The following is a 17519-nucleotide window of genomic DNA, read 5'->3' as shown; positions in this document are numbered from 1 at the left end:
TTGGCCGGCAACCAGTTCAGGGTGTATCCCGCCTCCTGCCCGTTGACAGCTGGGATAGGCTCCAGTACTCCCCGTGACCCTCGTGAGGATAAGCGGCAAAAGAAAATGGATGGATGGATTTACTTACTACAGTTTTTTTTCTTTTACTTTAATCAAGCTCAGCGTAATATTAACATTTTACATGATATAAAAGTGGCTTTATATAATATTAAATAAATTTTCAAGAGTCCAACCTCCACATTGAACTGACCATCACGATGGGTCTACTTGGTGTGCAAAATTATTTTTTTTCAGGTTGCACTTGTTGTAAAAAGTTTGATAACCGCTGATTTATTTTTGTTTGTTTTATTGGTTATGTACGTATGACATGTAATTTTTAAAATGATCCAAATTACCAATTTATTGCAAACTCCCCACCTACTTATCTACTTTATCAACGCTGCTCCCTCAATGATCTGCAAACTTCTAAATTCTTCCGTGATATTAAAATCATTTGAGCCCGAGCCTTCATATTACAGTATGTCTTTACAGTCACGTGTAACCATTAAAGTAATCATTGTAGCTGCAACATCTCTGTGTGACTGCATTGTTGATTTTCATGTGGAGACAGCTCACGGCAAGGACATCTGGAGTTACCCCCCCTCCGTTCTCCACCCACGCGCATATGCACTCAGCAGTACTGGTAACCAATCGGGAAGCGTAAGCACATACAGTAACACAACCCACTACCTCAAGTGAATAGCGAGTCCCAGCAGTGGCCCTGGCTTGCCTGGGGCTACCTCATCTGCTGCCTGCCGCATTTCATGTCCTCCACGCCGCGGCACAAGTAGTCATAAGTAATGTGGACAGGGATGGAATAGTCACACAGAGAGGCTATAGGCGATAACATGTGAGTAAGTAGAAGAACCCATTATGAATGTCTCAGATTGCCGCAATGAATATTGGAAATATGTTGTAAATCTTAAAATTATACTTTGCTTTGAGATCTGTTGTGCAGTGTTTCCAAAAAGATGAAAAACACACACACAACACCACCACAATAAAATGTCACAATGAGTAGACAATATACAGTGGTACCTTAAATTTTTTTCAAATGTGTCTTTTGGAAATACACTCACAAATAAAGCTCGTGCACGTGATGTCACCTTTTTCACAGCGCCATATTGCCTGTCATTGAATTGTGGGAGACATTGAACCGGAGGAGAATATTTACAATACCCAAGACCTGTTGTGCTGTTGGTTGTCACAAGAGACAAGACAGATATTCAAAGAGATCATTCTATGGAATACCAGCTGAAAAAAACTAAAAATATCGATGGATTTCAGCAATTAAACGTGATGGATGATGCCCAACCAAAATACACACACGCCTCCGTAGTGATCGCTTCTTTTCAGGTAAGAATTATTATCAATCTCAAATAACCAAGAAGTATCTATGATGCAAAGTTGACTCATTTGAGAACAATGCGTATTTAAAAAAAAAAAAAAAAAACGTCATTGATTGAGAACAGCTCCAGCAAAGAAGTATTTGTATGCGTCCAGACTTTTCTACACTTTCAAACTCTTCTGTGTAAATCTCGACAATTTACTCACCAGATCCATGTCCAGCTCCAGTTGTGCAAGACGAGCGAAAGTGAGTTAACAGGCAAATTTCTTATTGGGTAAAACATCGACTTCAGCATTAAATATGGGTCCTCTATGCCAAGTGTTTCCCATTTTTCTACATTTCTTCATATATTATCACCTTCATTGTGCTGTAAGACATGTTTTCGTTTCGTGTCAATGGACTTAGCATTGAACAATGCTCTGTTATATGTTATGTTATATGGCCAGTCATGTGATTTCGGTGAGATACTGTAGGTGCACGAGCTCTATACGTTTTCTATAAGCTATAGTGAATATCTTTACATACAAAATCCTAATCCACCGGAACTATGGTTCACAATTAATCCATTCCATAAAGTCAGATGAAATTCAAAGCAGTGTCTCTCATGGGAATTAATAAAAAGTCAATCGATCTGGTAACAACACCTAAAAACATGAACACTTTTTTTTTTTAATATATAAAGAATAACTATAGCTTAGGTACAAAACAATGTGATACAAATATGAAAGCATGTTATAAGTAAATAAAAAAACATTTAACATCACTTTTACTTTGATTGACAATGCTTGATGGGATGCAAGAGAACCCCTTTTCCAAGATCTTTCTTGAATTTTATCATTTTTCTTAGGTTCTTCGTCAAATAGCTGGCACTCAGAACTTTCTGTCGTACTGTGTAAAAAAAAGTCTCAACAGATGGCAAGATGCACACGATGCAAGCTTTTATGAAAAACACAAGGCAATAACAAGCCTTCTGGTCTGCTGGGCAACACTCAAATAAGTTGGCATGACATCCGTTTCTCTGTTTTTTGCATGCGAGAGCAACTCCTACACGTGCTATGTACAGTACAGTGTACTCTATGTTTGAATCTGAGCATGTAGTTTTCTGATGCTTCCAGTCCTGGCACATGGCTGGAGGGTTTAAGGCAAGAAAAGGCTCTTTTCTTCCTTCGCGGCTAAATGAAGCGGGCGGACGCCACAGTGCAGGAGTCACCTCCTTTGTATCTGTTCACTCTGTCTTCGTTCTTGACTGAAGAGAAATGAGACACACGGCGACGGAACCGAGGAGAGGGAAATAATAACGGAAGCTGAAATAAATGACACTCAAAAAAACATTTAGTGGAATGAATTGGCCCTTCGCAAGCACTCTGCACCTCTAGCTCAGTGCGCATTAGAGGGAAAAAAAAGGCTGGAAAGCGAGATCAATACTTGTATTTTCTCGGATTTCTCAAGTGTGCAGCAAAGCCCGTTGGCTGCTCGTGATAGACAGGGCGTGAAGCATTATTCAGGTCCGTGCTACATGACTGTGTGCGGACATACAGGCAGAAGAGAAGGCCGGGCGTAGATTTATTAAACGACTTGCTCTGCCTGCTGCTGAGTTGTCCCCAAAGGACCCCTCGGACAACCTGGAATGATCCTCGACACTGCAAGAAGGTCTTTCCTCCATCCTTTCCCATGTGTGAGGGTCAAATGCAGTACTCTGGTCTTGTGGGCCAAAGGAAGGGCCACACAATAAATATATGACACCTAAACACAAAATTCGGAATACCAAATTGAGGGGAATCTAATATTTTCTTCTATGTTGAATTATTTTATTCCCTACAGTCTATTCTCTTTGTTTCATGGCATTTCTCTTGACTGCATTGTTTCCAGTACTTGTGTCACATTTTTGTTCGATCAGATTGCAGCATCTACGTGTCAGTGTTATGTCAATCTAATGTTCATGGTGCTGGCCCATGTCACACAGATTACATTAGCAGTGGGACTGTTTCCTTAACCAATCAAATTTCAATTTTGCCTCAGAAGTTCGGCTAAAAAAAGAAACAAACAAAGAAAAAAAACCAAGTATATCAACATATGTCTGTCTTATACTACCCCAAGGAGCAAGACACCTCACTAGTAGGATGTCCACTATATTAATTAATTCTTTACATGACGCATAATTTTATGTATTTTCTTCTGTACTGCACAGAAGTATTTTTCTCATTAAAAACAATTGATTACATTATTTTCCTTGGTGTTTCTTGAATGAATTAATGTCATTTCCATTCATTCCAGTGGGGAATGACAATTTCAGATGGGGGTGTTTTTAATTATAAACGTGGTTTCAGAACAGATTAAAGTTATAAGTCAAAGCATCCATCCATTTCTTTGCCGCTTATCCTCATGAGGGTCGCGGGGCATGCTGGACCCTATCCCAGCTGTCAACGGGCAGGAGGCGGGGTCCACCCTGAACTTGTTAGCAGCCAATTGCAGGGCACATGGAGACAGGCAGCATTTGCACTCACAATCACACCCAGGGGCAATTTAGAGTGTCCATTTCATGTTCACTGTTTTGGGGATGTGGGAGGAAACCGGAGTGCCCAGAGGAAACCCACGCAGATATGGGGAGAACATGCAAACTCCACACAGGCATGTCCAGGATCAAACCGGGGACCTCAGAACTGTGAGACCAACGCTTTTACAGCTGAACCACCAAAGTCAAAGCACCACTATTCAAATATAGATATATGCTGACAAAGTCTATCTCTGTCTGAGGTCAGTTTTCTGCATGACAGACTTAAATGATAAAAAAAAGCTTAAATTATGAAAAAAAAGACAAATCATGCAATTATACTGTTATGGGGCATGCGGACCTTTGGGGTTGTGTAGCAACATGGACAGGGTGACTGACTCCGCCACTCTGGGATATCGGCCAACTCCCTCCTGATTTGGCTGTAATTAACCACGCTGAGCCCTGTTTGTCCATGTAGACATGAATAGACACTCGTTGTTTGACTGTGCGTGTGCTACGTGCTTCACCTTGGAACCAGGCCCCAGCAGCTGTGTGTCCTCAGAAGCCCCGTTGCAATTGTGTTACGTTAGCGGTAGCACGTCGACTTGATAACCCGAGTGCTGTGCGTATTAATGCGGGCTACCGATATTGAGCCTTTTTGTACACTTGCGCATGTTAAGACGCTTTGTACCTATCTTCATTAATTGGGTGAAATACTAACCCGTTTGTGCTCGGGCCGAAGCCACATCTTGTGGTGGTTTCTGGTATGTGCAATATGTGAGGCCGCACAAGGTGGCAACAAAATATTACATGTGGACTGGTTCTCTTTTGGCATCATGAAATCTCAATCTGTATAAGGAATTTGTGCCCCCTTGTGGTGATTTTGATAATGTTGAAGTGAGAGGCGCCAAAGGGAGGTCTCATACAGAGAGCCATTTAAGCTAGGACCTTGCCAAATGCCCTGTCTAACATAAAAGTATTGCTTTGGCACCATCTTGGTGCCAAGTTATTGTGTTGAAGTGAGGTAAGGAGTTTCATTTACACAAGACATCCCCCTGGCTGATAGAAAAGTAATGCTTTGCTGCCAACCAATGGCATTGTTAGGTAATTATAAAACCTTTAAACATCACAAACTCTGATCCCAAAACACGTTATAATAATTACAAACTCAGTTTGCAACATCCTTTTATTCATTATCTGAGCTGCTTATCCTCACGAGGGTCACAGGAATTCTGGACCCTATCCCAGCTGTCATTGGGCACAAGGCATGGTACACCCTGAACTGGTTGTCAGCCAATTGCAACCCAACCATAATTTGTATTACCGCAATTTCCAGCCTACAAGCCGCGACTTTTTTCACACGCTTTCAACCCTGCGGTTTATGCGGCGATGCAGTTAATTTGTGCATTTTTCCTAACGGCCGCAAGGGGGCACTCGATCAGAAAAGGTAAGAATGAGACCGATGGAATACATGCGCGAGGGAGTGACTTTTACCGGCCCTGTTAACCCTGCGCTAGCGTTAGTGCTTTGCTCGTGTGTTGCTGCTGTGTTACTGGGGTGTCTCAGTGATATTTACCGGTAAGTTTCATTTTAATCGGCCCTGTTATTGCTAGCATTAGCACCAGCGTTAGCGCAAGCTTTAGCTCGGTGTTAGTGCTCGGGTTTAGAGCTTGTATTAAATTCTTTTTGTGTAGCATCTTTGTAAATATCTCGTGTTTGAATGTGGGTTTCAATGGGGGCACTTGCGGCTTCTACACAGCTGGGGCATATGTATGTACCAAATGGGATTTTTTTTACAAATGTAACCAGGTGGGCTCTGTAGGTCAGGAATTACGGTAATAGTTTAATTCACAATTATAACACACAAACTATGATCTCAAAACAATTTTAGACGCTCAAAGAACTTACAATGATAACATATATACTGTGTACTTCATGTATCTTATTCTTATGATATTTATATTTTTTCTCTTAACAGTGTGGCCATAATTTTCTTTCGGTAACTCATATCAGAAGTGTGTTTGTCAGTATAATGGAAGATAAAGAAATTAACTCAGATGTTTTTTGTCTCACCCCGACCCTTAAAAAAAAAAAAAAAAAAGAAGAGCTCTATACAAATGTATTAATGGGGAAAGTCTTTAATGTTATGACCTTTGTGTCTCTCCTTGCTAGGACAACAGTTGACCTGCGAAAATAAAAAAAATCAGCACAGTGCATACAGAGAACATGTTCAACCTTTTGCCGTCACTGAACGTTGTTGATTTATTCCAGTGCTACCACGTACATTATGTACCATGAGGCAATGTACACAGAACAATGGATGGGTTACATCTGATTTTGGCGAGGACTATTGTTCAATCAAGGTGTGTTGCGTTCTTTCCAGGGTGATAAAAGACTGGGATCTCTTACCTAAAACAATTAAAATACCATAAAACAAGTCCATCAGCTTCACAATGAGATTTTTGCTGTTTTCAAGAGGATAAAATTGGCCAACTATTGAATTTTGAAATAATGTTTTGGCGGGTTTTTGTTTGTCATACAGGGGAAGAAGTCTACACAGCCCTGTTCAAATGCAAGATATCTATGATATAAAATATGAAACTAAGATAGTTTAAATAAAAAAAAAACATCTCTTTGAGGAGAATTTATTTATTTTTTTTAGATAATATGGATACCCTGTTGGATCTGGCTGTGTTGAGAAATAACCGAGCACATTCAATCTAATGTTAAGTGGAAGTCAGCACACACTTGCCAAAACTTAAAGTGCATTGATTTGTACCAAATAAAGTTCAGTGGTTCTAGTAGGATTTCCCAGACATTTTCAAAATCACATCTTATAGCACAAGCTCTGTTCCCCAGAGAGCTTCCACAGCATCAAAAGGATATCATTGTTCAAAGGTATCAATCAGGAGAGCGGTCCAAAAGTATTTCCAAATCAATAAATACCGTATACCAAGGAACACAGTAATGACGGTCATGTGATACTACCAAGAACTGGACATGCCTCCCACATTGACAAGACTGGAAGAAAACAGGCAAAGAACGTTGCCAAGAGGCCAATGACAACGTTGAAACGTCTGCAGGAATTTTTGAAAATTACGTGAGTGGCAACATCTTCTTCATATATCTCAGCTATGTGGTAATGTGGCAAGACGTGAGCCTTTTCGTACAAAGAAAAAAAAACACAATTAAAATCCAATTGTGGAAAAATGTGTTATCCTCCGACGAAAGCAGGTTGGCCACATAAGTCATTGGCGCAAAACCACATCAGTGTGCATTACTAAACAAACACCGTACATACAGCGAAGGATGGTGGTGGCAGGTTGAGACGTTTTTTTTTTTCTTCAGCCGGAAGTTGGGCCTTTTTCAAGGTAGAGATCACTCTAAACAGCTCCAAATAATATTAACGAACAAATTGAGCACAAAAGCTTCAGGTTTGTGTTAAAAAGCAAAAAAGGAAAGCCTACTAGAACATCTTAACTTAGTTAATCGGAAGCACGAACTGGTGAGAGGTGTGCTGACTTCTATTAACCATGAATTTGAAAGTGATTCTGAACAAAGTCACGTCCCCACTGATGAGGGAAGTGCCGACTTGTGCAACTGCTTCACCTCAGAGTATCATTTCTGTCGTACAGGTTATAGGCCACATTAATGGTGGAAAAATGACATTTTGAAAAGAATGATCTATGTTTTGTTTTGAATTATTACAAAAACCTGGCATTTGGACAGGGGTGTGTAAACATTTTATATCCAATGTATGTAACAAAGAGAAGAGTGCAAGACAACAGAAGCTGGCTCATACTTTCATCAATAGATCAACATAAATTAGTATTATTGAAAACAATTTTGTTTTTGTATATGAAAAAGTGAACCTCATATATGATATGTATTCATGTTGTATGAAATGAAATATAATGAGTGATTTTTATAATTTTAGCCAATGAACCTCCCACGGCCCACAAAAAAAATAAATCTCAAGAATTTTTAATATGGAACTTATTTAACTATTGGCCTGTGTGTTTTATGAACCTATATACTATATGATTCACAAATAATGTGAATTAAATGAGCTTCTCTAGTATTCTAATTCATAGAAATGCAAATACAAATGTTCAAAATGGAATAGGTTCCCAAATTTCACATTTTTGTTTAGCAATTATTTCTCATTAGTCACATTTAAAATCTGCCCTCTTCTGCCGGACAAATTATGAATCACGTCTCCGTTCTATGTGTTCCCTCTTCAGTGCGATGACACCATCAGACCATCCTACCCTGTGGAACCAAATATTACACACTCACCGAGCACGACCCGAGTGTTACCCTGCTGTTGTAGTTATCTTTTTATATTCAAGGTTTTTTGCCATAGGCCATTTTGGAAGCCTCTGACTCATATTCCTAATGATGACAGATGACAAACATGAGGCTAGACCTCACGACATAATCAAGAGATTGAACCGTGAGACACGAACAGGCATACTAGGTCACATCAAGGCGCCTGCCATTAACCGTCATAAGTAATTGGATGACATTGATTGAAAATGGAGGCCGTAATGACGGGATGGAGATCTGTCATACGGAATCGGTCAGAGGAGGGTAGCACTGTACAAGATGGAGGGGGAGGTTATGGGGGGGGACTCAGGAAAAATATAAGTCATGCTCAATAAACTGAAGGTGGGCAGGAAAATAAAAAAGCAAATATTCATGCTTGCACTCATAGAGGACAGAATATATTCTGAAATGATTGTGGGTCCAAAATGACTCATTGGACTAAATCGAAGAGGGGTACTGCTCAATCATGGCCGAAATAAAAGTCACAAAATAATAAACAATGAGCTGAAATGCCACACTGACAATTTTATCAGCAAAATCCTTTTTTTTTTTTCAAGATGACGTAGCGTTCAAAGGACACCAAACTTGGCCCCAACCAACTAACTCTCTTTACTAGCTCTTCAAATAGTAGAACATCCAAAGTTGAACCCTGAAATTGGCGCAATTCGGAGCTCAACCCCAAAAGATAAAATTCGGCCTTCAAGCCATCGTGATTTGTTTTGTCACATGAGGTTTCAGCTAGGTGAGCAGCGAAAAGATTTGAAGTTTTTTTGATGTCATCACTTAAACTATTAATTTCTGAGTTGGAAGCTTTTCCATGGAAATTAATGTGAATGTGTGGTACTACACAGGAATAATCCAAACTTTGAATGTTGGCTGCGAATACAAGACTTTTGGGGAAAATGCCAGTATTTGAGTATTGAGTGCCCAAATCTGAGTTTTTTATGAGCTGTTGCTTGCTCTTTTTTTTTTTTTTTTTTTGCTTTGTGTTGCGTACCTAAATTTGAAATACTGTATCAGCAAGATGGAGATATGCCACCCCTTGAGTAAAGGGGGGAGGGAGAAAATGAAGCACTTACTTTACCGTACCTATATTGCGTGGCTGTCTGCTGATGACCACAAAAACAAAATCTTAATTCCCATAAAACGTTTACATTTTTGAATATTTTGACAATTCCCCATCTTAACTTCCCATGGGAATTTTCCATGAATCTTCTGGAAAGATACTATAATAAAGATCACCTCATAAGGGTAACATTACGTTAAAAAAAATCTACAGTACTTGACCTCGCTGATGCCACATAAGCACATTTTATATTATATACAGTGGCTATAAAAAGTCTCCAATCTTCAAATGCCAGGTTTTTCTGTTATGAAAAAAATGATGCCCTGATAAATCATCAAAAATACCAAATTCTGTTTTGAAATCATTTATCTTGGTATCATATTATTTAAAAACAAATGCAGCATTTGAACAGAGCTGTGTTGACTTTTTACATCCAGAGTACCAATGGGGGGGAACTGCTCAAGAGGTGGCTATCTGATGGTGCTGGTATGAAATTGGGGGAAAAAAAATACAACAACAACAGGGGAAATTTGGTTTGAGGTGACTGCAGTACTTGGAAGTTCAACTTTGAAGGTTCGTTCTATTCTGTGTCCAATAGAAAACATTAATAAAAAGCTTACCATTTTTTTTCCACTCGAAAACTAGTCATTTCAAATAGAACTTGCATCAAACCATGCCTTTTAAAGTAATTTCAATTGGAGTAAATATTTTCGAAGGATTTTAAAAACAGCAGTGTGCCACTGAGCAATGTAAAAAAAAAAAGAAAAAAACGTTTTTGACTTGATAAATAAAACAACGGATGTTGGAATTTTGCCTTGTGGTACCACATTATTTTTCTCATGTTAATTTAATTAATTCCAATGGGAATCCTTTCTTACGAGGACTGTGTGGTTGCTAGGCAACCAGCAAGCCTCCCAATACTAAACAGAGCTAGGTCGAGAAATACAAATAGAATTATTCTTGTCACTCTTAAAATATGATCTTGTTGCCCTTTTGAAATATAAAAGCAAGAATAAAAAAAATTCTCTAAGTTTATACAAGGTCGCTATTTTAAATTTAGCAGTGCTAAGATCTCATTTCTTAGTTGGTGTCAATGTACTCATTTGAATTCCTGGCAAAGCAGCGCATATTTGTTTAGATTTTCAGTGTTCACTCATCAAAGTTCCTTAATGATTTTAATTTGCATCCTTTCAGAAGAGTTTTTTTTTTGTGTAATCATGGTTTTACTCCACCTCATCATTTTAATCGGGGAATGCATTACAGAATCACATTTACTGCAACTCTGTAGTTGTTATAAAAAAAAAAAAGATTTCAACGGAAAATAACAGAAAAGTGACAAAAAGAATCCAAATCTGAGATCAGCAAGCCATCCGAGGAACATTCCATTCATCTGTCATTTTTGCACAGAACAATGCACAGGGACAGGGTGGGAGTTTTTTTTCTCCTCTTCTTTTCTCACTTTAGCCCATTTACACCAGCAGCCCTCAAGACATGCCATTATCTGGAGAGCACAGGGTGCTCTAATTAGTGGTACCGTGGAAGGTTCGCCACATTTTCCCACTCTTGTGTATGGGTGGGCAGCAGCAAGCTAAAAAGTGAACTCATATTCATACAAACACACATAAAGCACACGTTCGCTCGCTCTCTGAACATTCTCCTTTACCCCCACACTGTGTTAGTATAAGTAGAAAAGAAAAAAATGGTTTTCAAAACAAGGTTGGTTAATGGAGGCAATGTTATGCATCGTTTTAGGACGTTTTCTTTTGATATTTGGGGAGGAATGTATCTGAAAAGGGAATGCAATGCTTTAGTCAGACTGTTAACATCGTAAAAAAGCTCTGAAATTAGTAATTAAATAACCCTCTACTATTTATACATTCAGGCACTGAAAAATCACGTCAATATGTAACTAAAAAAGATAGTCGCTCTTATTTTTTTTCTTAAGAACAAGGAAGCTGAAACCTTGAAGTTGGCAATTGTGTAAATTTTTCCTACCCAGTAGTAATGCCATAGCGCCCCCCCCCCCCCCGCCTCTCCCCTTCACTCCGCTTGTGTGCAACACTTTCGTCCTCCTCTCCGCTTTAGTGCAGTCTCCAACATCGACTGAGCTCCAGTCGGCACGTTCGGCCTCTCCGACAGCTTTTGCCCTAACCTACGGGAAAGAATCCAAGACACGAGTCTTTTGAAAGGGAAATCCAAAATTTTGTCTCATACTCCTCACCGGATACCAGCAGATGACCTCTGGCTGGCAGGCCACACTGATCCCCTCTGGTGCCCCCCCTCCCGGTGGTTAAGGACTCTCCGGTGTGATAGCCAGCTCTCACCCCAGCGACCCTGAACTCAGTCAATTTTTAAGGGCTTTTACAAAAAAGCTAACTTGAACAGCCATACAATGGCTAAAACATAAACCATATCTCTACTTTATCTCGTTTTTTCAGTCTATTTCTTTTGTTTCTTTTTTTGTTTTTCAAATGCATTTGTATTTTTTTCTAGATTTCTTTTTTGTGTGTGTGTTTGTTATCCTCTGCTGGGAGTTGCTCTAATCCAGTCCTGCGCTGAAACACAGTCACAGTGGGAGAGAAATTGGTTTTTGGATTTCATTGGTGTTAAGAGGGTAGAGAGGGGTAGGGGGGGTAGAGGGAGGTCAGGATATGGACTCATCATCAGTCCAGCGATGGACTCTTTGAGAAGGAGACGAATGAAGTGATGAGATGGATTTTGGTAAGGTGTGTCTTGGAGGTTATCCACTGTCGGAGGAGGTGTGTGGTGCAGTGGACGGCGAGCGCCGCCTGCGGGTAGTCGACGTCCAGGATCGCTCGGAGCGTTCGGAGCGCTCCGAAGCTAGCGACGCGGGCCGGAAGCGGTGAACAAAGCCGTCCAGGAAGTCCTGCTGCTGCTGGGTTATGGCTTGGGAGATGAGGCAGGGCAGCGCCTGCAGGCTGCCCGTCACCGAGTCCAGCTTGTCCTCCAGTGTGCCGATTCGCTTGTCCAGCTCCTCGCTGCGCTCCTGGAGTTCTGACACCAGGTCATACATCACATTCTGGGTCTAAGTATGGACAGACAGGAAAACAATATCGGATAATTGCTCTTTATCTGAATAGCTGTGAATATTTTCATTTATCCATGTCACTGTAATCTCAAGCCATTGAATCGATCGCAACCAGACTGTTGAGGTTGTCTGAGAAGATGTCATAACACAGACATGCTAACTCGTCAGGTCAACACTCAACTGTCACTTTTTGAGGACAAAGTGTCCAGAACAGAGAAAGACGGATGGTTTGAACGAGCAGTGAAGGAGGCCATCTATGACAATGTTGAGAAACCATCTCTGATCAATACTGGCAGAGGCATCAATCCACTGTCTCTTTAACAACTGTTGCTTTACATCTCAAAAGAGTGAAGCCCTCCTCGGTTGGGCCATGCCTCTACCTTAAGGCCGTTGCAAACCGATGCCCATAAATTGATGTTGAATCCAGTAACTACTCAACCAGATGACCTTCTCGTCAAGCGTGAGAAATATTAGCGCTCCATACCATTGGTGGTGGTGATCAGTTTTCCGCATTCCCCCAAAAAGGTAAAGGGAACCTCGATGGCCAGAATATCAATAGCATACTAAAAAAAAAAAAAAAAAAAAAACACAAAAAACCCCAAAACAAAACTTATTTGCTTCATTTTCACTCTTCCTAACACAGACTCAACCAAAAACTGAGTGAGATGATGGCAGACTTGTCCTGACCATGGTGACGTATGCTGACCCACGCTGCCTTTCTGTGTCTCAGCCTTTAGAGATTAAATACTTGGATCCCATACCAGGTCTTCAAATCCTTGAGGATTAATTGATGAAGGCTCCTCACATGAGAGGTGAAACCTCTCACAAAACCTTAACATGCCACATGTGATTGATCGTCATCCGAATTGACCTTTTCAACACGACATCACAAATGCTTCGAGCTGGCAAAATCTCACGCGAGCTCGGATGGCACCACCAGTAAACGAATGTCATTTGATCAAGGCCCACTTTAACGCGGACATCACGGTCTCTTGCCTTGCAGCTTGGAATGTAGTCTGTCAGTTCAAATACTGTTTCCAGTGACAGCTCGGCTGGACCTAAGTGCCCAAGTCCTATTTAATGCCTATATCAGATTTGGCCTTTTTTTTTTTTTCATGTATACTCAAGTGACCGTAATATTTAGGTTTATATTGAATTTTATTGACATATATTTGTTCTGTTTAAGAAATTAAGAAAACAGGGTGAACGGCTCAATCTCAAATTCTGATTGTAGGCTTCTTCGCTGTGATGGTAGTTCGAAAAGAATAAGCTGTGACATGAGGTAAACTGTTTAGATGTTAAATGGAATGCCAGTCGCAATCTACATTTCAACAGGAAAATAATTCGAAAATAGATTTAGTGGAAATATGGACATAGTGAACATGATCATTGAAATACAGGCTAATCAATTCAGTTTACTGTTGTACAGATTAGTGGCGCAAATGTGCCCTTTTGATGTTGAAATTGTTAGCATGTTACAGCACTGACGTAAGCCAGCACGTTTGCCATTATGTTTTGCTCTATTAGTCAAAGACAACCCAACTAAACATTGCGAATTTAAAAATACCTAAAAATTTTAGTTGGCTATAGATTAATTGTTAGCGCAATCCAAAATACAAGTTTTTATCATAGTTTTCAGTAGTAGTCATTTACTTTCCGCCACCCGGAGTTTTCGCCGGGCCTGTAATTCACAACTAATATTTAAATACAGGCTTTTTTCTAAGACAGCAGGTTAGCATTGCAAGAAACTTGTGAGCCCAAATATGATCTTAGGGTTTTGTGTGCAGAAATGTTTTTCCTAGACTCAAGTCGCCAGGTCAGCTACTAGTTTGGACGCTAGCATGTATCGAGTAAATCTGGAATTGTCTGAGTGGAAAGAGGGAAACAAGTAAAGCGGAAGAAATAAAAAAAAAACCACTTTTATACGCAGTAGATGCAACAAAGTAACACAAGTCTGATTCAAACAAAATGACGCAACAATGAACATGAAGACATTAAAATACTAAAGGTCCTTTGTCAAATTCAAATAACAGTAGTGGCTTAGGGTCGTTCAATAAGAATTTTCCATAAATTACAAATCGAGATGAAAGTTTTTTTTTGTTTTTTTTTAATTCTAGATGTGATTCTGCAAGAGGAGATGGAAATGTTAGCAGGGAGATTGAGAGAAGAGAAGAGCATTGCGGTTTCAGCAAGTCAGCAAAGATTTTTATCTATCTGCCAATTTAACAACCGCCTTCTCCATTTATAGCCAGAGATGCTCTTTAATGCCTCAAGTATTAACTTCATGCTGCTCGTTCACGCAATGAGAGACTTTTTACAGTCAACGTGGGAGCTGCCAATGCCGATGCTTCTTTCTACATACGGGAGCAGTATACGTTCAAAAACAATATGCTATATAATGATTTGGATAGTACACGACTATCGTTTGGGGCACTCTGCACGAGACAGTATACCATTATGGACTGTGTTTTTTGTTTTTGTTTTTGGAGGGGTTGGGGGTCTGGTACGACAGTCAAGTGACTTGAATAGGTAATCGCGAGGCTGTGTTGGAAATCGTTCACTGACTCCCGACTCCCCGTGTAGTTTTTGGCTTTATAATGGGCTGTCTATTAAGAATACTGTTGAAGACACAAAACACAAGAAAATATCCTAAGCAATAGGAATATTTATTGTTGAAGATTTTTTGCACTTTTTGTGGTTTGGATCCATGCGTAAACCAACTGGTACACAAGGAATACGCCATACCATGAGTCACCTGTATAATTCCACCTGTACTACAGAATAGTCTGTATTTTCCGCCATTTTTCTATTGCAGCAGTGGTTCTCAAACATTTTGGGTCGAGGAATTTTTTTTTCTTCCAAGGTCAAATCTTACAGCACACTGCCAAACAAAATAACATCACAAAAAAAAGCATAGATACTGAATTATTGATAATCTGGTTTTACTCACCAATGTACTGACATAATCTCTTGCATCCTGCTTTTTAACAGCAACGTACCTCATGTTTTTCATCACTACTTTTATATATGATTTGTCTTAAGTAAATGAAAAAATTTCAGTTCAATTATCTTAAATTGGATAATATTCCGAAGCACATCATTGGTTGGGAATGACACGTTTATGTTGGCTTTATTGGTTTGTCAGTCCACAATTGTACGTAGGTATTCAAATTTTTTAAAATGACGAAACATAAAAATTTATTGCAAATTTGACCCGCCATTTGAGAACCGCTGCTTGAGAGCATTACTGTATTTTATGATGTTGGATATTGGAGAGTAGCTTCAAAAAGAGGCACTGAACTACGAGCACAGTGCACCCAGATGGAATGCGATGGAGGAGCAGAGGCGGGGCAAGTAAACACACATTAAAGGAGGTGGCCTTGTGACCTTTGAAAACACACACGGGAGTGGAAATGCCAGCCACATCAAATGATGCTGCAGGATGGCACCTCTCTTTGAACCGTGGCCCCGCTCTGCCGCCTCGCCTCATGTCTGCAGCAGGACGGAGGCTGCCGGAGCTTGATGCGGTTCCGCTATCGGCCCTCAATCCGCCTTCCAGGATCAAGACGCCTTGTCTTTGCTCTTTAACGCCGACATCACGGTCTCTTGCCTTGCAGCTCGGAATGTACTCTTGTCAGTTCAAATACTGTTTCCAGTGACAGTTAGGATGGATCCAAGTGCCCAAGTCCTATTTAACGCCTATATCCAATTCAGTCCTGTTTTTTTTTTTTTTACATGTATTCTCAAGTGACCGCAATCTTTGGGTTTATATGAACTTCAATGACATCTATTTGTTGTGCTTAAGTGCCTCAAACCTGCACGGTTATTACTATTCATGGCTTTTCAGTCACCATTGAGGCAATCGTTGGGTAAACAACAGCACCACTGCATGGTTGTAATGTCACTCAATATGTGTACAGGTAAATCAATACAATCAGGAACCCAGCTGCTACTTAAAGACCCTGTAAATGGAATTCAGAAATTTGTTTGTAAATACATTGTACATGTTTGAAGATTGTTTCTTAAAACATGCAAAGAGTGGGAACTACCGTATTTCCCGCACTATAAGGCGCAGCGTCAATGTATGGCCTATTTTATTTTATTTTATATATATATATATATATATATATATATAGACGTACCTCATTGTAAGGCACACAGAATAGATTCTACAGTAGAGGCTGGGGATACGTTATGCATCCGTTAGATGGAGCTGCACTAAATGCTCAATAGCGATCCATATATAAGGCGCACCGGATTATAAGGCACACCAATGGCTTTTGAGAAAATTAAAGGCTTTTAGGTCCGCCTTATAATGCAGAAAATACGGGACTTCATGCTCAATCGTGGGGATGAAGTGTTAAACTATTTTTGATCATTTCCTGTATTTTTTTTTCGGGGGGGCATGGCTAAAACGGCCCATAGTAACACACTTCTGAGGCCTTGTTTCTCCCCTGTGTAAGGTGCGCGCCTTCTTTCGCATCAGTATTTATCCAGCACAATTGTGGTTAACTTGCCTATTAATACAAGGCCCAAGCCTGCCAGCTCACAAATTAGCTGGTGGCTCGCACCTGTCAACATGGTGTGGAAAGTCCCATGAAGAACTGGGCTACATTCCAGTCACCAGAGGCCTTAAACGGTTATATTTATACAGCTCAAACATGTATGGGTGTTTAGGCATAAGAAAGATGCTAGGTGAAGTAGCACCTACAGTAATTTTCAGCAGGGTTTCATGCATTCAGCAGAAAGTCCCCAAACATTTTAGAGCATAGACAACGGCTTGATTTTTCATGATTTTGAAGTGTCATTTTATATAGGTGGTGTTTTTAAATAAATCAGAGAAATCAGTGCTGGGCATAAAGGTGTCCCATGTAATTGAGCATTTGGAACGGCACGTAACACGTCACATCCGCCCACGTAGGTGCGAAAATGGCAGTGCTCCTGAAAATTCGTAATTGTCAATAAAAATCTTCTCAAAACACTATTAAACGAGAGCGGATTTAACATCACATTGTCAAGATAGAGTACATATTACATGACCTTTTGGATACAGTGTTAATGCAAACCACTGGATTTCCCCTTTAACTGTCATAAATCCATCTGCAACTCTTCTTGATATACTTTAATTTAGAATTTGTTTTTCCTGTTTTAGGGAGTTATCTTATTTGACCAAAGTACGTAGATAACTAGTCTCGAT

The 17519-nt window shown here is 40.0% G+C and overlaps 1 protein-coding gene and 1 long non-coding RNA gene across 5 annotated transcripts in view; one reads left to right on the top strand and one right to left on the bottom strand.

The window, feature by feature from the left end:
• The first annotated feature begins 675 nt into the window (after nucleotides 1-675).
• Nucleotides 676-1987, top strand: LOC133511444 (uncharacterized). Its single transcript, XR_009797907.1, has 3 exons — nucleotides 676-889; nucleotides 1157-1395; nucleotides 1597-1987. It is a non-coding gene; the product is annotated as an uncharacterized LOC133511444 (long non-coding RNA).
• A 3963-nt stretch (nucleotides 1988-5950) lies between these two features.
• The window catches only part of kcnn1a (potassium intermediate/small conductance calcium-activated channel, subfamily N, member 1a), a 69685-nt gene continuing 58116 nt past the window's right edge, over nucleotides 5951-17519 (bottom strand). For all 4 annotated transcript variants that reach the window (XM_061840359.1, XM_061840361.1, XM_061840362.1 and 1 more), the window contains one exon: nucleotides 5951-12319. In XM_061840359.1, the coding sequence (XP_061696343.1) occupies nucleotides 12014-12319 (306 nt within the window). In that variant the 3' untranslated portion in view covers nucleotides 5951-12013. The remainder of the gene's footprint in view (nucleotides 12320-17519) is intronic.

Source organism: Syngnathoides biaculeatus, chromosome 13, assembly GCF_019802595.1.
Source record: "Syngnathoides biaculeatus isolate LvHL_M chromosome 13, ASM1980259v1, whole genome shotgun sequence".
Classification (NCBI taxonomy): domain Eukaryota; kingdom Metazoa; phylum Chordata; class Actinopteri; order Syngnathiformes; family Syngnathidae; genus Syngnathoides; species Syngnathoides biaculeatus.
Note: the sequence above shows the minus strand (reverse complement) of the source record. Positions and strands in the feature narration are given on the sequence as shown.